The 21,724-nt window shown below is 48.0% G+C and overlaps 4 protein-coding genes across 4 annotated transcripts; 2 read left to right on the top strand and 2 right to left on the bottom strand.

Annotated features, from left to right (window-relative positions):
- Nucleotides 1-1,237: 1,237 nt before the first annotated feature.
- On the bottom strand, nt 1,238-2,771 carry LOC112881488. The gene is made up of 2 exons (XM_025946196.1): nt 2,445-2,771; nt 1,238-2,230 (listed from the first exon to the last, which is right to left on the bottom strand). Exons 1-2 carry the CDS (start codon nt 2,610-2,612, stop codon nt 1,622-1,624), a joined length of 777 nt encoding a protein of 258 aa, XP_025801981.1. The 5' UTR covers nt 2,613-2,771; the 3' UTR covers nt 1,238-1,621.
- A 6,391-nt stretch (nt 2,772-9,162) lies between these two features.
- On the top strand, nt 9,163-10,900 carry LOC112882250 (NAC-alpha domain-containing protein 1-like). The gene is made up of 4 exons (XM_025947260.1): nt 9,163-9,475; nt 9,578-9,772; nt 9,867-10,137; nt 10,263-10,900. The coding sequence occupies exons 1-4, from the start codon at nt 9,389-9,391 to the stop codon at nt 10,595-10,597; spliced, it is 888 nt and encodes a 295-aa protein (XP_025803045.1). The 5' UTR covers nt 9,163-9,388; the 3' UTR covers nt 10,598-10,900.
- Nucleotides 10,901-15,436: 4,536 nt separating this feature from the next.
- Nucleotides 15,437-19,365, top strand: LOC112883143 (methyl-CpG-binding domain-containing protein 2). The gene is made up of 5 exons (XM_025948386.1): nt 15,437-15,611; nt 16,684-17,212; nt 17,567-17,620; nt 17,912-18,081; nt 18,712-19,365. The coding sequence occupies exons 2-5, from the start codon at nt 16,716-16,718 to the stop codon at nt 18,918-18,920; spliced, it is 930 nt and encodes a 309-aa protein (XP_025804171.1). The 5' UTR covers nt 15,437-15,611; nt 16,684-16,715; the 3' UTR covers nt 18,921-19,365.
- Nucleotides 19,366-19,626: 261 nt separating this feature from the next.
- Nucleotides 19,627-21,563, bottom strand: LOC112883461 (chitinase-like protein 1). Its single transcript, XM_025948765.1, has 3 exons — nt 20,856-21,563; nt 20,607-20,763; nt 19,627-20,429 (listed from the first exon to the last, which is right to left on the bottom strand). The coding sequence occupies exons 1-3, from the start codon at nt 21,256-21,258 to the stop codon at nt 20,000-20,002; spliced, it is 990 nt and encodes a 329-aa protein (XP_025804550.1). The 5' UTR covers nt 21,259-21,563; the 3' UTR covers nt 19,627-19,999.
- Between the last annotated feature and the right edge of the window lie 161 nt (nt 21,564-21,724).

The following is a 21,724-nucleotide window of genomic DNA, read 5'->3' as shown; positions in this document are numbered from 1 at the left end:
AAGTAGTGTTGAGAACTTCTGTGCTACCAGAAAGAAAGTAACTTGTTTTTATCATGATTTCAGCTTCCCCTTTTTCTTTGGACAATTGGCTGTTGCTCGCGACCTGGTGCCATTGGAGACTTGGGACTGGCTTTGCAGCCTGCACTTCCCTGTTCAGACAGGGTGCTTGCATGATCATCACAAGTTCAGATTTCAGAACAAGAAAGCTCAGTGACGGCCGTTAAATTCAGATGCTCAAGTTCTTTTGCAGAATTTAGAAGATAGTTTCAAATCTTTGAGCAAGCAGTGGATTGAGGAAAGGTAAATATGGAGAATCAGTTGAGCTGATGCTCGCAGTTCCTGCAGGCATAGAGAAGCGCCTTGTCCCCCTGACTTAATTGCGATCCAGTATGCTGCTGCTGCTTGCGTGCCGCATAAAAAGAGGGGAGAGCTTGTTCACGAACCAATCTGCTGACAATTCGCCTGATGAAGAGGAACCTGCTAAATCAGATACTATCAGTGGTCGTGTGTGTGTGTGTGTGTGTGTGTGTGTGTGTGTGTGTGTGAGAGAGAGAGAGAGAGAGAGAGAGAGAGAGAGAGAGAGAGATACAGCTTGTCCATGCTTGTGTATGCCCATATCCAGTTAGTTTCATTAAATCCTCGTTGCTGAAGTGGGCTGCCTTCTATCAATAAAAGAAAAGAACAGCCAGCATTTACCAGTAGCCGCGATCTTTGAAGTAAGCGAGTTCGAAACGCCTTCAAGGTACGCACGCACACGTCAGGATCCGTTACGGGAATACCAAGCAGAAGCTGTCTCAGGGTGCCGATCGGCTGAAACAGACGCGTGCTAGCCTTATCTAATCTCTGACTGAAAGCTGACCAGATTAATCCCTGCTGGGTTCACTCACCACCGAGGAATGTTCTCTTCTCCCCACATCCTCCTCTAACTCTGTGTGCTGCGTGCTGCTGGTAGAGCCCAGTACTTCACCACCTCCTGGGGAGCTCAGATACTGGTGCTCACGACTCACCGTTGACAGCATGAGTACGACTGCACGAGTGCGTACGCGCCCCGCCGACACCGTGCTGCTGATGACATGGGCTGCCAGCCTGCACTCCGTCCCTCAGCGCAACGTAATTTCCACATCGCGCATGCTAACGCCCACCAGCGCGTGCCGTCCTCCTGCTGCTTCGGCCGCCACGGGAAAGAAAAAACTGTCAAGATAAACAAGACGAAGGGACAGGCAGCGAGACAGGAGGATAAAAAGGCGGCTTAGGAATATGCCTCTGTGGTGGCACAGTGTCGATCAACTCGTCGAGCACCAGCACCCACGAAGAAACCGGCAGCAACTGAAGCACGCGTGGGGTTCCGACATGGCATCCATGCAAAGAGCTGAGTTTCCTAGTACTCCATTACACGTCTACTTATCAGCTAAGACGGCTAGCTTAGGCCGACATGAATCAACACCACCAACGCTAGCAAGTTGCCGTCTCCTGACAAGAAAGCCCCGCACACACCGTTGCGCAAGCAGCAGCAGAATACTGAAACGAATCGAAGATGATACAGATCACATGGTTTGTTCAGAACAAAGTTCAGGTTCTTCCCAGCTTCGATGAGTTTTTCGCTCGATCAGCGGATCAGGTTTCAGACGGCGTGCGTGCACTCGCTCCCCTTGGTGGTCGTCTCGGTGGATTTCGCGCTGACGCAGCCGCTGTGGCCCTTGAGGTCGACGATGTCGAGGTTGTAGAGGATGGGGATCATGACCATGGACGACAGGAAGGCGAGGAGCGGGCCGAAGATCCAGAGGAGGAGCGGCACCCCGGCGTAGAAGAGGCGGTTTCCGACGAGGTTGAGGGTGAATCCGCGCTCCAGGACCTCGGCGACGTAGTCCCTGCAGGCGGACGGCAGGCCGCCGCCGGCGCCGCCCTCCGGGTCCGCGACGTCAGCGGGTGGGAAGAGGCAGCTCGAGGTGTTGATGAGGAAGCTGGCCTGGTTGAGGAAGCAGATGGCGAGGGTGTGGCAGAGGAAGGCGAAGAGGAAGGCGAGCAGCAGCGCCACGTACTTGAGCGCCATCATGTACTCGCCGTGCGCGCCGAAGACGGTGTCGCTCAGCGGCTTCTTCACAGTGTAAGTGCTGCTCAGCACCGCCGCGATGCCCGTGCAGAAGAGGATCGCCGTCGTCGCCATCAGCGTCGACCCCATGATCACGTTCCGCACCGACTGCACCACCGTCACCGCGTTCTTCGCGTTGTCCTGCATGCATGCGCACGTATCGATCAGTAGTATTCGGTAGCCAGCCAGCCAGCCTGCCGGCGGTCGGCCGGCGCGTGCCGTGCGACGGCGGCGCGCGCGGCACCTCCGCCAACTCGGTCCAGCGCGCGGACGGCGACGTGCCAGACACGAACAATTAATACGTTCGCCGCGCGCGCGTATGTACGAGTACGAGCACGACTGCACGACCACGTACCTTCATCATGCCGATGGCCCAGAGGCGGCGCGTGGCGGCGTTGATGCCGGCGGCGGTGCGGAGCGGGCGGAGGCGGATCTCGCGCCACAGCCAGGCGTGGTACGCCATGGGGAGCAGCAGGCTGAGCGGGATCAGCGCCAGGTCCAGGAAGCTGTCCCTCCACTCCATGATCGAAGCTAGACGGCACGGAATCAACGAACGGGACGACGCTAGCAGCTACACAAGCAACGCTCAGGAGGTTATGTACTAGCTAGCTAGTAGAATGCTTGCTTGGCTCTGACTCGTGACGCGTCGGGTTAATTTGGTGGGGAGGCGTTGCTTTCTGGTCAGGCGTCTGGATCGGTCTGTCTGTGTGCGGGCGCAGCTATATGTAGAGGAGCAACGGCCGGAGTTCAGGCAGAGAGAGAGAGGGCAGGGTCTTGGTGAAGAGATAGTGGCGTCTTACACAAAGGCCACGATCTTTAGTAGTGATCAATCACCAGCTAAAAGTAGCAGCACGAAAGCCGGGCAGATACCAGATCAGTAGTAGTTTTTTTTTTTTGAGCGGGTAGACCAGATCAGTAATCTGCAGTGGTAGAATATTTTTAGTAGTCATCAATTCTCGCTCGCCGAAGGATAAGCTGGTAGCGGTCGCTGGTGCTTCTTCCTCGGGCTGGCGCGGGGCACACCGGCCGGGTGGCGTGGCCGTTTCGTTCCGGCTCGTGTCCGTTCCAGTTGCGGCCTGGCTGGTGACGCCGGTGTCGCGACCCCCCTCGTAACCGAATCGCCGCACTGTGTTCGGTTTTTGGTTTGGTTTGGTGTGGCCGTCATGGAATGCGCGTGATGACAAGGACGCTCCTCGCCTGACATGCATCACCGTTCGGGCGGTATGATTTCGCGCGGATCGACCTGAACTGGATACCAAGAACAAGGCGAGAACAATGATCATCGCCTAGGGTAGTCCAGTTCTAAACATAAAAATAAAGTAAAAATAAGTGGTGCCAGTCCATCGCTGTGTGTGTATGCATGTGTGATACTAGATTCAGTGTGAGTGATTTTCGTTCCAAAAGAAAAAGAAGCAGGGAGCTGAGTGTCTCTGTCACTCGTGCTACGGTCATTTGCTGGGGTCCTCGTCGCCTTCCTACTTTGGCCGCGACGACGACGAAAGCTCCTGCCTCCACGGCGTGGTCACCCGCGGATCACTCGATCAGATGGCTGCCTCACTCGTCACTAACCGCCATCATGTTCGAGCTCGCAAAGCCGGAACCCCTGCTAGCTACCCGTTTTCCGCCGGGATTCTGGAGAGATCGATCGATCCATGGCTAGCTGCTTGCAGCTGCAAAGCATACGCGGTCGATGTGAGAGCGCCTGACCCGGCCGGTTTCGTGCATGTCTGCGTCGGTTGCCAATTGCCGAGGGGGCAGCTCGATCGGCCGATCGGTGGCAACCCCAGCATGCCATTCTCAGCATTCTGGTACGCGACAGCTGCGTGTCACGTTACGTGTTGACAGCACAGCACTACTTACTTGTGCTGAAAGCAAGCCTAGGCATGCAGTTTGGCTTTTTTTTTTTTTGCTGAACCGTGTAGCTTGCCAAAAAAAAATGATCAGTTTTCTTTGCCATTTTGTTCAGTCTCTAGATCTTCTTTCTCCCGTCAGGGTTGACAGATCACAGATATGATGATCAATATCGAAACCTCCTTTGGGGTTCTTGTTTGAGAAAACGAAGCAGCTAATAAGCTAAGATGGGAGAAAGAACTGTGAAGATACGTCAACCAAAGTTGAACATGAACAGGTTGGGTTGGAGAAAGAAACATCACAATGATCAGTGTCACACGTACTATTCATTCTATATTTATCGATACAGGGATCGGAACAACTATAGCAGCAGCACCAATTAATTAGGAGCGAAAGGCAGTCGGTCTCCTGAACAAATTAAAGGCGCCAATACCCAAAGCAAACAAAACAAATGGCTTCACAACCACAGGTACTCCTACTCGTAAATTATTGTGATTATCATGTCGATCCTCTTGTTGCAAAGCGACATGGGAGGAAGTGACGCTAAACTAAACACCCACTCGACCATGCGCAGAATCCATCGGAGGAAAAGCAGGGCCGGTGAATAAAAATGGGCGCTGACATGCACGCACCCACCCGAGGTAGCTTAGCCGAGCTAGCACACCCGGGCGAGCGATGAATCTGGCCGGGGCGTCGTCCCGGTTCAGCCCCGCCCCGTGTTGCATGGGAGCGTCACGCATGGCCACGGGCCCTCTCGCTCACCGACCCAGCAGAGCTGTGCGGTCGACTAGGCGATCGCTTTGATTAGCTGCTGGGTAGGCCAAGTGCCCAAGTGCTCCCGCTTTATTTTTTTTTGGTGGAAAAAGAAAACAAATGTGGCGATAAGGCTTTGCTCTTTTACCGGGCGGTGCAAACGCCACTCGTTATTTCGCAGGCTGCCTTTCCATCTCACCTCTTTTAAAGTTTCTTTCATTCTCAACTCCTCTTTTGACGATGTACCGATCCAGCATCTCACTACAGTTGCAATTGAGCCAGTGGTTTGTGGTGCGAGGTGCCCTTTGAATTTTAACCTCATGGAACCCTGTCCCTGCGCCCTGTTGTGTACCCTCACTCCCACTCCCTGCCATCCCCATTGATATTGCCACTGCTGCTGCTGGCCAGTTACTTGTGAATTTTACATGATATACAATTCCCGGTACGGAGTACTCCCTCCGTTTCAAATTATAGATTATTTTTGATATTTCTAAGTGCATAGCAAAAAATTATAGATTATTTTTGACATTTCTAGTTGCATAGTTTTTTCTATGCACATAGATATATACTATGTTTAGATACATATAGCAAATATTATACACTAAAAATATTAAAATGATCTATAATTTGGAACATGTTGAGATCCACCTTTTCGTCCTCCTGTACCGCATCTCGGCAACACAGGCTCGGCGCCTCATCGTCGAGCAGCGACCTCCTGGTGATGCCGCCGCAGCCTCGACGCGTTCGATCGTGTCCCAGTTCGTGTGGCGCGCGAACACTGGGCTTCTTTCATTCCAACTCGAACAGTCGTGCATGCAGTATCTGTGAGTTGCGTCCGTCAGTTTCACGCTACTACTTGTGTTCAGCCTTCAGCGTGGGTTTAGTGGCCTACGGAGTATGCACGAGAACGAGGAATTTGTGAGGAAATGTCAGGTGAATAATAGTCGTAGAATATAGAACGGAGGAACATGATGTAATAATGCAGTAGTACTAGCTAGGGCACTCTACTCGATCACTTGGAAAAAAAACGCGACCGGGAAGGAAAGACTCCCTCATCATATTTCATTAAGAGGAAGCAAACCTGCTCCTGGTCGCGAAAAAAATCCTGAACCCTGGCTGCGCCAGCGAGGGAGCGAGGGAAATTTTTATTGTGCAGTATTCAGGATTCGAGCCCTGCCCTGGGTAAGTAGCACCTCTGCTGGATGCTCTACCACTGAGCTACAAGCTCATTTGCAATCGATCACTTGACACCTAGCACGCGACAAGATCAAATCCAAATCTCACAAATTAAAGCCAAAAGGAATGTACTAGGCTACTTACCCAGGGTAGAATATAGAACGGAGGAACATGATGTAATAATGCAGTAGTACTAGCTAGGGTACTCTACTCGATCACTTGAAAAAAAACGCGACCGGGAAGGAAAGACTCCCTCATCATATTTCATTAAGAGGTGCTCCTGGTCGCGAAAAAAATCCTGAACCCTGACTGCACCAGCGAGGGAGCGAGGAAAATTTTTATTGTGTAGCATTCAGGATTCGAGCCCTGGGTAAAGTAGCACCTCCTGCGGGATGCTCTACCACTGAGCTACAAGCTCATTTGCAATCGATCACTTGACACCTAGCACGCGACAAGATCAAATCCAAATCTCACAAATTAAAGCCAAAAGGAATGTACTAGGCTACTAGAGTTCGCTGCCCCTTCATTTCTCGACCTCAGGCAGGATTCTGAAAAATAAAGTAGACATCAATTCATCAAAAATACTCGTAAATTGCACTGCAAAAGTACTTTTTGGAACATTCCCGTTAATTTAGCAAAGACACAAAGGGGAAACATCTCAAACCAGGATCGCACGCGGTGATAAATTGTGACCTCAAAGAACTTTTCGACATGTCTTTTAGAAGAGGCTCAGAGGGCAAACATCTCAAGCCAGGAGCTACGGAAATTGCCAAGCACAGCACTAATCCTATCAAACATGCAAAATAATAGAACTAATAAAGAAAATTAGGCTTCGCCGAACTTGCTTCAACAAGATTATTAAGATGCGCATGAAGATATCAAAGCCAAGCGCAAACCAAATCATGAATACAGACAAGCACTCAAGTACCCAAAGGAAGATCTGGACGTACCCTTTAAAAAATTTATTTTTGGCCATTCAACTATCGGAAGAGTTTGGTTTTGACCTTGAAACTCCGATATTTCTAACCATTCAACTACTAAAACCGTTCATATTTAGCTCTTTAGTTATTTTGATAGGTGGTTTCACTTACATGGATGGCACATGCTGGGGACCCACATGTCAGGTACTCTTTCCTTTTCTCTCCTCTTTTCTTTTTCTTCTCTTCCCCTCTCTTCCGCTCATGGCCGTCGGCGCCCATACTTGCCATGGCCGGGCCCGCCCTCCCCTCAGCAAAAGGAGGATGCTCTTGGCTACGCCCTGTGCCACCATAGGTTGTAGATGGAGGTGCAGCCAAGTGGCGGCGTCTTGGCGGCTCGTCGGCATAGGTGGAGGCGACGGACTGGATCTGAGCTAGTAGCATCTACTCAACGAGACGAATCTTTTTGGGGTGAACAACATGAAGAAACACGGAGCTGCGGCTCCGCCTAGCGGTGAGCGACATGAACGACCGTGGAAACGAGGTGAACACCACGAAACATGGACAACACGAGCTTTCGGGAGTTACTTAGGTTTGATTTGAGCCGTTGGGCAGGCGAAACGGTGACCAGAGGTTGGAATTCGACGTAGAGTGGATCTTGGGCGGCGGCAGCAATGGCGGCTGGGGGAAATCCCGGCTCCTGAGCCGACCGCAACAGGGATCGTGTTGGAGTGGCTGGGGAGGAAAATGGGGAGGCGATCGAGCTTGTGTTACAAGGGATTTGGGAATCATGGAGGGAGGAAGGCGAATTTGGCCGGTGGTCCGAGCCGTCCGAGCGGCCAGTCGAGTCGGAGCAAATTAAAGGGAAGAAAGAGGAAGAGACGAAATAAGAAGGAAGAAAGGATAGCTGATATGTGGGCTCCACCACTATGTGTCATCCATGTTGGCGAAATCACCTATCAAAACTGCTAGATGACTAAATATGGATGGTTTTAATAGTTGGATGGTTAGAAATACCTAATTTTGGAGTTACATGGCCAAAACCAAACTCCGGCGATAATTGAATGGCCAAAAATGGATATTTTCCTTCTTAAAATAGTCAAGAATATCAACTAAATTGTTTTTTCCACTTGAAGCATATACTCCCGTAAATCCCACATGTGGGAAAAGGATAAGAAACCAATTTTCTAAATCATAACCCACTCCTCATATCCAATGTTCATATCCCCTTCCCATTCCAAATTTACATCCGAACCCACCAAAATGTGAGAGCACATATGCAGAAGCAGAACAGGCACATGACACAGACTGAAGGGGCAATCGCTGTGTGCCCTTGGTTTTCGGTTCACATTTTTATTCGTATTTCTCCTGCTTAGGTCCTGAGTGAGGGCCAGAAATTTCGCATTTGGCACTTGATTTTGCAAGATGCATCTTAATCACCTTCTTGAATGTTAGAGGCACAGAGGTGTTGCCCAATCTTACGTTAAGGAAATTTTGCTACACACCATGCGTTGCAAAAAAAAAATCTCAAATGAGTTGCTATTTACCAAGCCCTAAACAACGGGATATGCAGGTCAAAATAATGAGGCACGTGTCGATTCTGTGTGCATCGCTTGTGAGTGAGGAGGCCAGAGCTTGCTCGGCGACCGTGGGCTAAACTTGAACTCAGTCCGGATTGTTCTAGTCTTGGGCCATCAGCATCTGACTCGGGTCCAGGGTCAGCGAGACTAGTTGGGTCGATCGTGTATTGGGCCGGCCCAAAAGGTCGAGCGTAAATCACGGGAGCAGTGGACTGAACTAGAATGAAATTGGCCGTGTAGCCTTTCAGGACAATTTTTAGTGAATCGCAATCTGTTTCTTTCACGTTTTTTACGCGTGCGTTGTTGGTACGAGAAAACATCACACGCCAAGAATTGAGTGGAAGATTCCCCAACAGATAACGAGAACATGAACAAATGGTAGTCGCCTGGCACAAATATTTTTAATATCTAATAATGGAAAAGATTAAAAGAGTATTCCGGCTTCAATTCATCCTCTCCGAAGAGAGGAATCGGTCCAAACTTCGGCTGATCCTTCGATCAATCGTTCTGCGACCTTCACGAGCGATCACTTCCTGAGACAGCGGTTACGATTTTTTTCCCCTCGTACAGGAATTGAAGAGCTTGAGAGTGGATAAAAAGATATTTTCGGTGGGGGCCACGTGCGTCTCCCTCTCCCGGCCCGAGCCGGTTCGCGGTGGGCACCACCACCCACCAGTGCCGTTCGCACACGCAGGTTCAGGTTGACACACACGCGCGCACGCAGACAGCGCGGCACCTGACCGGCCCAGACGAGGAGGACTGGAGAACGGAAGCGAAACGAAAAGGGAGACGAGACGACGCCCCGGAAATATTCTAGAGCCCTCGCGATTCCTCACGAACTGAACCTTCTCCAACTCTCCCACTCCCCTCCGTTTTAATCCACCGGCGCGCAACCGCCGCAGCATCCGCAGTTCGGCACGGAGACCCACCGCCATTGCGACCCGACTCACTCACGGTTCGATTCGCTGAGGCACCACCGAGCGAGGGGGAGCGGAGCGGCCGGGCGCGCGGCGGAGACGGCCATGGACGCCGCGGCGGTGCTGAAGCGGAAGGGCGCGGAGGCGCCGGAGCCGTGGGTCCCCGTCCCCGCCACCAAAATCCGCCGACTCGTACGCGCCTGCATCCCGCTCTCACTCTATCTCTCCTTCGTCGTTGCTTCCGGTGGATGGGGTTGCTAACGCGCGCGGTTTGGGTTGGGTTTGCTCACGCAGGACGTGGAGGTGCCGCCTGTCGAGTCCGGCGTGGGCGCGCCGCTTGCGCCGCCGCCGCAACAGGCTTTCGGGGTGGAGGCGGCGCCGGCCGTGGACTCCACGCTGCCGTTGCTGAAGAGGAAGGGTGCGGAGGGGCCGCAGCCGTGGCTCGACGTCGACGGGGTCCCAGCACCCGCCACTAAGATCCGCCGTCTGGTACGCACCACCAGCCCGCAGCCGCTCGCTCTCTCCTTTGTTCCCACCGATGAGGTTGCTAACGCGTGCGTTTGTGTCGGGGTTGGTCGCGCAGGACGCCGAGGTGCCGCCGGTCGGCCCCGCCGTGGGCGCGCCGCTTGTTGAGACCGGTGCGAGCGTGCCGTTCGTGGTGGAGGATGTGCGGGTGAGCGGCGACGTGGCGCCGACGCCGGCCGCGGCGGTTGGCTTGGCTGCGCCAGCGGCGAACGACGAGCGGGCGATCGTGGTGTACCAGCCCGCCGAGGCCGCGCGCAGCCTCCTGCAAGGCCCGCTCCGCCCGGGGCCTTCTCTCCGCGTCAGCCCCAACTGGATCCACGGGCTCAGGAGTACGTGCCCCTACCTCTCCGTTTGCCTGCTCCTCTCCCCCGAATGAATTCGAGCAAATTCTGTTCGATATCTGAAAGCCTGAAACTAATCTGATTCGAATTAATCTGATATTCTGATCCCGCAGGCACTATGCTGCACGAGGCGAGCAAACACAGGGCTCTGTTCGAGGAGCTGGCCGCCAGGGACGAGAACCTGAACCTGGCCGTGGTCCCGTGGGCGCCCGCCCAGGACCACGCCCACGCCGCCTCAGCGACGGGCGCCGAGATGATGGACGCTGATCAGGACGGCGACGGCGCGTCCATGGAGGTCGAGCACGACGTGGAGGGCCGGCCGACGCCCCAAGCTGGCGGCGCGGTGCAGGGGGAGGCGTTCTACCACCAGCAGCACTGCGTGGCGCCGCAGCAGGTGCAGCTCCCCGTGGCGAGCTACCAGCCGAGCCCGGTCACGTGGTCGTGGTGAACAGCGCGAATCAGAGCAGGAAGGACATGGTAGTGAGTAGCGATTAGGATGGATACTTGCTCCGGTTGCTCCGCTTGATTTTTGAGCTGTGGAAAGCGTGAGCCGCCGAGCAGAGGATGTGATTTTGGGGAGATGATGCCACACGTTTTTCGCCCGAGGCGACGATGGTTTTGTGGTATGTGCTTGCCTGGGATCGGTGAAGTGGACGACCGTGGCTTTTGCAAATTTGTCTCCTTTTCAAGTTTTGAGAAGGCCTTTATATACGTCCGTATAACATGTCCGTGAAATTGAAGTGGTGGAAAACACGTGGAATTGTGGATGCTCTCGCTCCATGGACGTTTCGAACAGCAAATCAGCCATGCCGTGATCGCATCGGTGGATGCAGCGAAGCTCTGTTTCAACAGCCAATCAACCATGCCGGTGCTGACTGGGGTTTTGCGTTTTCGGCATGATGAACAACACCGCCGGTCGGCTGCGTTGCACAGCATCGCCTTGCCCTCCTCCCTTCCACCGTGTGTCCAATTTGAATAGCCATGCAAATATAACATTCCAGCCGAAAAATTTGGTCTTCGGAGTGGACGACCATGGCTTTCGCAAATTTGTTAGTGCATTGCAGCCCTTGTTCACTATTAGGAAAGGCATCATGAGTTGCTATGACATGGAGAAAGGGAAAGCTAGGATGTTCCTCCATAAGCAACACACATAGATGAAATACAGACTAATTATTAAGTTAATACTTAATAGGATTAGTTGATTACCAAATCTTCTCGAGTCAATCGCAAATTCGCAATGTGCGAAGCAATCTTCGGCTGAAAAAAGGTGTTATGAGGCAGTTTTACATATGGAGACATACTGCATAGTGTAGTATTCTCAATCTCAAGTGTAAAATCTGGTATCATAATTGAAATTTCTGCATAGGGAATGGGAATTCAACGATTGCAGCATGCACATAATAAGGTAGCTCTTACTGCCTGTAATCATGTAAGGGTGAAGAGACCTAGTATAGACACTGAAGGTGACAGAAATCACCAAGCATGCATCAAAGCTCCAGGTTTATATGCAAAATTGCAAAGTAGTAATAAACAACGGTAAATTGCTTGTTAGGTGGTTGAATAAAAGGTATGCACGAGAAACTACAACTCGGAGTCCAGAGGCAGTAGTGAGAAAGATAAGAAAGGAGTATATAGTAGTCACTACCTTTCATAGCTGCTGAATAAACCCACAGCCTGAAACTTCTACACACAAGAAAAATAGTTCATTTATTACATGGTTAAAATACAATAATGGAGAACACTATTGGCCCTGTAAGTTCAGGTGTTCTCTTATATACCTGAACAACAAGATACCATAGAGCATCCTTCAAACCTTTCATCATCCTATTATATGTTCACGTCCTCGCAAGGGAGGATTCATGTACTGCTAGTTTTGGAAGCAAAAAAAATCAAGGGGGAGGGGTGGGGGAATGCCAGGTGATATCTCAGATGGTGAATTAGGAAAGTGCACGGAAGTCAAAGTGCTCCATAGGCAATTTCAGCACATGCAAATTTCTAGGACAAAAAAAGCTAATGCAAAGCTTCCTGCCAGATAGTCACGTCAACAACTTGATATGGTACCATGATTCCCTCTAAACAGATATCCCATAGAGGTCATATTTCCCGGATCCCTCTAAACAACTTCACAAGGAGCTGCTGCTTGTGACTTTGTACAACTAATGAAATATCTTTAACAACAGGTGCCCAAACTTGACATGTTGCAGCATTACCTCAAAGCCGGACGCGTCATCAGGAATTGGACACTTCGATTTCTTCCGAACTCCTGCGTCATCTAATCCAATTTCTCTAGAGAATAACCTGCACACAGAAAATACAGGAAGGGGAAACGACACAACAAACACACATGATGCTAAAACAAAAACCAGGACGCATTGAATCTAAAGGGGAGAGAGCGAGCTGAGAATCTAAACCGCCAGACCCAGTGCGGGGCAGGAATCGCCCAAACACATGCCGCAAGAGAGGATTAGGGGCTGGGGGGCACGTGAGCCAATATGTTTGGCAAATGGAACAGATCTCAGTTTTCCTTCAAAAAGATACTAGTTTTTTTTTTGCAAAAATACTAGTTTTTTTTGAAGAGAAAAAAGATACAAGTTACTAGTAATGAAAAAATTTGGATAGAAAGAAAACTACATTATTGGACGGTGGTGAAGATAGTGGTCGTCCCATCGTGATGATATGGTAACGAAGAGGTCACTCCCGTAGCAGGGCACGGTGAGTCAGTGACACTAGCTCCTCTCGTCCCCATCCCGAGGACCAGGCCGCGGGTGCTGGCACCACGGCACGAGGGTTTTCCATTCGAATCGAGACCCGATCGGGAGGAGAGGGGCACCGAGAGGAGAATGCGAGTATCCCCCAAATCTCCACCCCCAACCCCTCCCCTCCGCCGTAAACCTCGTTGATCTTCGCCGGAGCACCCCAGCCTTAGCTTCATCCCTCGTCCCCTCCGGAACTTGATCTCTTCCAAGGCCATCGTTCGGGACTGCCCGCATGCTCGCATCCTAGACACTGGGGTGGCGCGGGGTGGAGATCCTTCCGAGCTCGAATTGATTTCATCGTTCGCTGGTGGGTGACCTTGGCAAGCTAGACGCGGTGGTGTAGGGACTCACTCCATTCTAAGGAAACCACTTCTTTACTGTGAGCGTGAGCAATTACATCCAAATCATCCACTCTCTGTTCAGCTGGGTGCCATTTGATTGCCGCATGGCAGTCTAATCCATCCCCGCATGGTTCAATTAGGTCCTTCAGCACGCAAGATCGATCTACTTAGGTGCGCCTGCTGTTCATTTTCTAAATTGTCATGCCCGCATTAACTCCGGCTCTCTGCATAGGGTTATTTGCAGACACGTCTGTTGTCTCTAAATTTCATCTTGACACTCCCATGGAATAATTTGCGGGTGGATAGGTCACCGTTAAAGTTTCTTTATGTGCTTGGGTTAGATGGTTCTCAGGTCTGATGGTTTGTGTTAGGGTAGACCAACCCTTGAGATGGGTTACCGTTAAAGTTTCTTTATGTGCTTGGGTAGATGGTTCTTAGGTTCGATGGTTTGTGTTAGGGTAGGCCAACCTTTGAGATGGGTTCCTGGTGCTGAGATCTGCTTGCTGTATCGGGTTGACCAGTAGCGGATCTATCTTTAAAATTAGGTGTACATGATCTCTAAAAATATTTTTTTACGTAACCATATTCTAAGTAAAAATCATTATGACTAGTTTGAAATATATATTATTTTACAACTAAAAATTATTACTTAAGCATACATTACATTTCTGTGTAGACAATAGCTTCTCAAAATTAAATAATAAAGATTCTACATGTCTTGTGTATGGTCTTCTAGTATTTTATTTATAGCTTATGTTAGTTGTTACCTAACTAGCACATAAATATCTATCAATGTGATATTTTGCTTAATGTATGATTTGAATTGTTGCAAAGGATATTTTCTAATATTTAGGTAGAATAAATTTGTTTAGCTGAAATAATTTATTATAATCCTAGAAAATATGTCCGTATGTTGCTGCGGGTGATACCGTGAACCATTTATTAACCTTATCGGTTTAAATATCATCACGGCATAATTAAATTTCACATGATAACATCTCGTTCAAAATCCTTTCAAATAAAGTTTTGACCTCTAGCATTTCTTAAGACTTTCATATATGCCATCCATCCCCCTTCCCCAAAAAATCTGCCTGCTATCATTCACGATGTTTGCTGTCGCGATTTTGATTTCAGCAACGAGATCTTGATTTTAGCAACAACGAGGGTGCCCACCAGATTAGCATGCGTGCTCATCCCGATACTATGGTCTGATGACCTGCTGATTTATACCTGCTGACGTGCTGACATTCATGGTTCACCTGTATCCCAAATAGGATTACCATAAAAGCTCAAGACTCACGAGCTATTTATATTTGACTTGGTAAAAGAATCAATTCAAGCTAAACTATACTTAGAATCAAATCAAACTTGAATCTAACCTAGACCTTGCGAGATCCAACGATCCGAGATTGAGATATTCGATGAAACTCATGTATTTCAGTTTTGCATGGCATGTGCACCCTACTACCTCTATTAATTAAATTTTCAACCATCAAAAGTTAAAATAATATAGATGGATGCTGGAATCTTGCATTAGCTAGCGATCTACTATGTTGCACAAGCTAAAATATTTGTACAAAATAATACTATCTCTAATATTTTTTGATAGTTCTATTTCATCTTGGTACAATGATCAGAAAAAAATCTTGCTTATCATCTCGTTAATCACGACTTCTTATTTTTTATGTTATCATATACGTACACTAATAAGTTATTCTGCACGGGAATCAAATGACCATCCATACTATTCTCTAAATATCAACTTAAATGGGACTATCAAAAGAGAATAATTCAATTTTATAAATAGAACTATCAAAAGAAAATAGAAGGAATAAACTAAATATCCAGATATGCTTATCTTTCGATTTATTTATCAAATTGAATGCATCTTTCAGACCAATCTCAGTACATAGTTTCATTGCACTATTACGAAAAATGTGAACTTGGTAACCGAACCGGATAAGTATTAAGAGGATGAAACTCCTCTCACATCTCATATTTTACGAAACTCTTTTTTCTCTCTCATAAATAATCCTGCCATATCAGTAAATTTACTGGTGCAGCATAATATTTAATACTTATAAAATTTTTACTAAAACAAATTTTACATGTATACCTTCTTATCTATCATCAATGCTGCTTACCTAATATCCTTTTATGATGGTCTCCATAAAAGTTAAAAATCTCGAGCTCGGATCCACCTCGGCTCCGGATCCTCCAGCTTTAGGTGGCAGGCTCGCTCGAGCTCGGCTCACTCGGACTCTCTCCTCCCTTGCTCTTCCTTCCCTGGCGGCGACGACTGGGCGAGCGGCGGCGCCGTCCTGTCTTCGCCCAGCCCTTTGCCGGCGACGAGCGCATCCTCCAGGTATGCCCGCCCCTTCTCTTTCCTTCTGCTGTGCGAGACGGAGCACCCCAAACCCTAACAAAACTATTTGTATTGGATCTGAATCCAGTTACAATATATTACCTACTAACTTCGATTTCGTTTGCAAGAATTATCGGGTGTACATGTGTACACCCATGTCCTATGCTGGGTCCGCCCCTGGGGTCGACAATTGGGAATTCATATAGTTGAATGTTTAACGAGGAATATGCAGCTTTATCTGGTGTGCATTATGATATACAAAACAATCTCTTGTCCGTTGGAGCATAAAATAAGCAATCACAACTGCACCTTAAAGCTCATTAATCTGAATTCAGGGATCCTTCTTGAATTTGTGTCATACAAAAGTTTGTAACTTGGTATGAAAGGTTGTTCTAGCTATTCTTGCCTATGAGGTACCATGAGCCTTTATTGCCGCATTTTAACCAAATTCGTTTGTTTGCTTATGCAGGCTAGGTTACCATGCATCATACTATTATTCTTCATGCAATATTTGAACTTCATGAATCATGAGTCCTTGATGTAACTCATATTATAATTCAAGCCACCTAACAAAAAGGAAACTAGATAAAGAACAACTCCTGTATTACATATATAACCTCACATTTCATTTTTTTGCGTTGATATCTGTCCCACAGCTAGTATCTACCCAATATGCATCTCTCGTTTTAGACCATCGGATTAGGGTTATTGAATAAATATTCTGACTCCAAAGCATGTCAAAAATCTTCCCAGAGCTACTACTGATTTTGCGGAGCAATAAGGGACAAAAATTAAAAGGGCAGTATTCATCTAAATGAAGTGATTGTGGTTTGCATCAATTGCGAAAGAAAAATAAGCGATGATGTCTGACTCATCTTTATTTATGTTCAGATTGTTTTTTCTTTTTCTTGCTTGCACTCAGCTGTATGTTTTTGTTTATTCTGTGTTATAGTTTTCTAGCCATATTCACTAGTGAACTGAGCATCACATGTTGTTTACATAATGTGTGCATATTCCACATGGAACTGTTCTTCTGTTCATAGAACGGAACTCTAACATTTACCAACTGCAGGTACCTAGGCTCTAACAGTTTGTACAAAACCTATGGAAAGTTCTAAATCTCCTCAATCATCAAAGAAGAGTCGGGTTGTCGTGCCTTCGGATACTAATGGCTCTCGATTTGACAATGATGACTTTTCTTCTGAAAGTGCATCAAATCAAATGGTCGTTTTCAACTCTGAAGCAGGAGATAAAGAGCAAGAGGAACTGGGTGAAAACCGCTCACAGAAATCAGGCATAACAAGGGGGATATCACCATCCATTGGGGCATTCACTGTCCAATGTGCTAAATGTTTCAAATGGAGACTTATTCCAACAAAACATAAGTATGAAGAAATTCGTGAACACATTATACAGGAACCTTTTGTATGCAAACGAGCTCGTGAGTGGAGACCCAATGTAACATGTAATGACCCAGAAGATATATCTCAGGATGGCAGCAGACTTTGGGCTATTGACAAACCCAATATTGCACAACCCCCTCGTGGCTGGGAGAGGCAGATCAGGATAAGGGGTGAAGGGGGCACCAAATTTGCTGATGTGTAAGTAATGCTTTTCTCTCAGTACTGTGTTTGCTCTGATCTTGTTCTCTTTTGCATAGCAATTTTGTTCTAACTTTTATGCCTCCCATCTTTCCTTTCAAATCATCATTAGTGATATTGAAAATAACCCAAACATAGGTGCTTATATGAGCTCACATTTGCATATTGGTTGGGACATTATGAATTTTCCAAAATGTTCTGCAAAATATCACGGAGATAGGAAAAATTCTGCAATGCACGCCTGCATTATTGTGGGTACAATTAGGTACATGCGGGACATACAAAGATATACATTTCTTACTGCATTTTCTTAACTTAATATTGTTTGTGGTGCCTTCTTCAATTTTTTTTCAGGTACTATACCTCTCCTACTGGAAGGAAACTAAGGTCTCTGGTTGAAATTGATAGGTATGCTACTCTAATTTCTTCAAAACTTCCTTGAATGCCATTCTAACCACTGAGCTTTAGTTTTTTTTTTCCTGAAGTGCATTGTGAAAAGTTGCTGCATCTTGAATTCTTGATGCAGAACTTACACAACAAATACTATTTTATTATAGTTTTTATGAGTAGATATTCCAAATGAATAGTATGTTTGTTAACTATACCAGTTATGCACTACCTCTATTCTTTATTATTTCTGAATTGTTTACATGTGCTTTGACCTGTCTGTCTTAAAGTCTCCATGTCTTACTTTCGCAGGTTCCTCCAAGAGAATCCGGAGTATGTTGCACAGGGTGTAACTTTAGCTCAGTTTTCATTCCAGATACCTAGACCTCTGCGGCAGGACTATGTCAAAAAGAAACCGAAGTTGGTAAATCCAAGCGATGAAGCAAGTACAATTATGTCCAAGTCTTTTCAACCAGAAGAAGGTCCGTAATTGAGTATCATCAAACTGATAATGACTTCCAATAGTGCATGACTATTAATTCTTAGATAAAGTTTTCCATATTAAATCATGAATGATATGTCTTTAATTACATGGGCAGACTAGCAGATGTTTGGAAAATACATGGTTGGCTAGGATGCTGTTGCTATCTGGGTTTCTGATTACTTTATCAGATTGAATCCCTGACTATATATGGGAATAGTGAATTTATTTAACCTGTTGAAATGCTGTTGTGGACTTGTGGTACATAAAAATTCAAAATGAATTTCTTGTGGGGGCTATTTCGGTGATCAGGATTTGTTGGGAAAACTGTTTCCACCTAAAACTATCCAAACAGGTCTTGCTAACTGCCATATGTTGGCTATGTGTTTACTGCGAATTGCCCTGTAATATCCCAGGATCTCTGTTGTAGATGCTAAGAGGCCTACATTGTGCACCTCAAAGCATCCATCATGGTTACTTACTGTTAAGTGTTAACTTATGCAGCAAGTTCTCTTCCACATTTTAAAAAGAAACCTAATTTAGCTTGTCAAGTGGTTGCCATCTGTTGTAGTATGTGCACGGCTAGGCTCACTAAACTTTTCTGATTCCGCATTTGAACTTTTTGTTTCAGTGAGCCCCATATCCTGGGCGGTTCCTACAGCACATGAGGGAGACGCTAGCGAAGAAGCTTCTCGCGCTGATGAGACAATTGGATCAGAAGAAATAGAGCTAACCCGGAAGAGAAAAGCAGGAAGCTCATTGTCAGAAGAGTCAAACCATCTCTCTGATGAACAGAAACCAAAGTTGGAGGACGCTCAGAACGGAGACACATCTACCTGAACAGTATTAGTGGGCAACGTCATAATTCCAACTGCCCCCTTTCATGGTTTTATGGAGCCTCTATTTTCATTGCACTTGGGAGACAGTTTCTCTGTTTTGTGAGGCCACACTAGCCTTACATGTAGTAAAACTACAGAGGCTGGCTGACCTGGAATCCGACACTTTGGGGGCAGCAACTTAACGAAATATTTGTATCAGAGTTGAGAGCCGTATGGAACTCCTGCGGATAAGTATGTCTATTACCATGTACTTAGCTAGGAGAACCTGCTTATGTAAGATTAGTGTTTTTCACTATCTTTCTTTGTGTAAGGTGAACTGTTGTAGTGACCTAGTTCTGCTGTACGTCGGATTTAATCTCCTGTTTTTTTTTGTTAGATGACCAGTAGCAATGGTGGTGATATGACTATGCCATTGCTATTGCATTTCTCTAAGCATGTTTCTGTTTCGGTGTGTGACAGCCCACATTACGACCAAGTAGAACTGTAGAAGCATGGCCCATTTTCTACTTTCTTCTGGTTCCACGACAATTGCTGCGCTTTTGATAGTTATTTTGAATTAACATAAACGGAAAGGAATACCTGAGAATAATTCTGTCGAGAAATGTCATGAACATGTTCTAGTATAAATGCTAACATTGTACTAGCAGGTTAGCAACTGCTCAAATTCAGAAAGTGTGACAAATTAAGAATATCAGACATACGGAAAGTTCAGAGAAAGTCAAAGTATGTTCAATTGAATCCTCTTTAAACATATTTCGTAGCAGACATACAGTTCAGAAAAGAAGCCTTGCTACGTTCAGTTTTAACCATCCTCTTTAACACATGTATGTTGTATCTGACAAAATCAAAGAAACAAATACAGACTGACTATCTATGGACACCATGGTACAATGACTACAAATTTCCCAATTCCCATAGACAGCACATACAGTATTCTGATCAGCCACTCAAAACAACATCAATCCAAAGCAGCTCCACACATTCTGAAGAATCAGCAGCTTACTGTAGCGCGGGAAGCTTGATCAGTGGCAATGGCAAGAACAGGTGTACAACACATGTGGCCGCGGTAATGGGTCCATTCTAGCTTCCTGATTGCTGCTGCTGCTGCTGGTCATCCTGCTTGCTGGAGGGATTGAACGGGGCCTGCTCAGCGCAGTCGCGGTTGTCTCCAGAGTGCTCACGGCCAACCCCCATGAGGTCAAGGTAGAACTGGTAGTGCGAGATGATGACGTTCATGGCGTCGATGAATCCCCTGCCACAGATTGATTCGCCATAGAGTATGTTCATGGTGGCTCCGAACCCAGGCAGGCGCTTGCTGAGCGTGTCATTCTTGGTGGGCTTCCAGGTGCCCACAAACGCTTCGTGCGCTGATGGCTGACTCTTCTTGATCGGTGTCATCCACCGCCACATTGCCGCCATGAATGCCAGCGTTGCATTCTGCTCCAAGTACTCGGGGTGGTGCAACAGGTCCGCCTTGATCCCATCGCCAGCCGCACCGTAGTTGTAGTTCCTGACAAGGGTAAGGTAACCAACTACATCAGACCACCGAAGATCCGTAGCATGGCTGCTAATTTCTACTGAACTCCGATCTCCAAATTGATCGAGCCATGTCCAGCAAGAGGACTTCAATGGTTAACTGGAAGCTCAACGCGAGTTGCGGAAACGGCAGAAATGGGGACAGAATTACCAGTAGACGGGGATCGCGCCACGGCCGTAGTACTCGGCGCCCTCGACGCAGGGGTACTGGGTGTAGGTCTTGTCACAGTAGATCTGGTCGGGGCTCATCTCGTGGTTGTAGCAGAGCCCCCACGCCGTCGGCCCGCCGGTCGCCACGCCATACCCACCTGCAATTTCGGCGCCGGCGCTGGCCAGTCAAACTCCTGCTGGAAATCGAAGCAGAGCAAGCAACCAAAGCAGTGAAAGAATCTTCGCTTACAGGAGGTCTTGGCGCCGACGTGGCCGAGGAAGGCGCAGAGCTCCATCATCTGCATCTGCTTGCCGCCAGTGGTGCAGAACCCCTGCGGCTCGAAGAGCGCGGCGGCGGTGATGAAGGCCTGGTAGTCCCAGAACCCGACGGCGTGGGCGACGGGGGTGTTGCGCTTGGCGAAGAGGTTCTCGAACTGGTACACCTTGAAGAAGTCGGTGATGGTGTCGTTGCAGCAGTACTTGCTCCCCGAGCATTCCCACCCCTTGTTGCAGATCTTCTCCTGCGACTTCTTTATCTTGGCCTTCCACGTCCCCGCCGTCAGCACCAGCGCGATCGTGCCGCCCACCAGCACCGCCACCGCCGTCACGGCCAGCGACCAAAGGATGATCTTGTTCCGCGTCCTCCGCTTCATCCTTCTCTCCCTCTCTTTGATCCCCGCTGCTCGGTCCGAAGCTCGCTAGAGAGCTAGCTGGATCTCGGCCGGGGGCTCGATTCTGGATCTGACGAATGCGCGCGCGATGCAGCTGGAGGGCGCGGTAGCTGGAGACCTCGCGGTGGTTGAAGGGGAGGAGATTAATCGGTGGCGACGAGTGTGAGGTAAGGGAGGGGGGAAAGCGAAGTGGCAACCACACATGTGCCGACGGGGGAGTGTGGTGGGTGTCGGTGGCGGGAGGCCGTCAAGGGGGAAGAAGCGCCCGGCCAGGCAGCAACGCAGGATGACTTTTTTCAGTGCGTTGCTCTAAAATGTCCACCGCTGTTTCTGCAAGAATGTTTTGCTTCTCTACGTTTTTTTCTTCTTCCCGTCAGTACTCAACTAAAGTTTAATTAATGTTTCATCTTAGTTGAAGTTAAATTCGAGAGTTGCACTACAAGTAAAC

The sequence above is a fragment of the Panicum hallii genome, chromosome 2 (genome assembly GCF_002211085.1).
Source record: "Panicum hallii strain FIL2 chromosome 2, PHallii_v3.1, whole genome shotgun sequence".
In the NCBI taxonomy this organism is placed as follows: domain Eukaryota; kingdom Viridiplantae; phylum Streptophyta; class Magnoliopsida; order Poales; family Poaceae; genus Panicum; species Panicum hallii.
This window is presented reverse-complemented; position numbering and strand designations above follow the sequence as displayed.

What these genes read in the sequence shown, in the direction of transcription:
- LOC112881488 (XM_025946196.1), bottom strand. Translation starts at nt 2,612, where the DNA reads ATGGAGTGGAGGGACAGCTTCCTGGACCTGGCGCTGATCCCGCTCAGC. An exon ending in GGGCCATCGGCATGATGAAG is followed by an intron (nt 2,231 to 2,444) that starts GTACGTGGTCGT and finishes GCATGCATGCAG; the next exon opens with GACAACGCGAAGAACGCGGT.
- LOC112883461 (XM_025948765.1), bottom strand. Translation starts at nt 21,258, where the DNA reads ATGAAGCGGAGGACGCGGAACAAGATCATCCTTTGGTCGCTGGCCGTG. An exon ending in CGTCGGCGCCAAGACCTCCT is followed by an intron (nt 20,764 to 20,855) that starts GTAAGCGAAGAT and finishes CCGAAATTGCAG; the next exon opens with GTGGGTATGGCGTGGCGACC. An exon ending in GGCGCGATCCCCGTCTACTG is followed by an intron (nt 20,430 to 20,606) that starts GTAATTCTGTCC and finishes TACCCTTGTCAG; the next exon opens with GAACTACAACTACGGTGCGG.
- LOC112883143 (XM_025948386.1), top strand. Translation starts at nt 16,716, where the DNA reads ATGGAAAGTTCTAAATCTCCTCAATCATCAAAGAAGAGTCGGGTTGTC. An exon ending in TCTCTGGTTGAAATTGATAG is followed by an intron (nt 17,621 to 17,911) that starts GTATGCTACTCT and finishes TTACTTTCGCAG; the next exon opens with GTTCCTCCAAGAGAATCCGG. An exon ending in GTCTTTTCAACCAGAAGAAG is followed by an intron (nt 18,082 to 18,711) that starts GTCCGTAATTGA and finishes TTTTTGTTTCAG; the next exon opens with TGAGCCCCATATCCTGGGCG.
- LOC112882250 (XM_025947260.1), top strand. Translation starts at nt 9,389, where the DNA reads ATGGACGCCGCGGCGGTGCTGAAGCGGAAGGGCGCGGAGGCGCCGGAG. An exon ending in CCACCAAAATCCGCCGACTC is followed by an intron (nt 9,476 to 9,577) that starts GTACGCGCCTGC and finishes TTGCTCACGCAG; the next exon opens with GACGTGGAGGTGCCGCCTGT. An exon ending in CTGGATCCACGGGCTCAGGA is followed by an intron (nt 10,138 to 10,262) that starts GTACGTGCCCCT and finishes CTGATCCCGCAG; the next exon opens with GCACTATGCTGCACGAGGCG.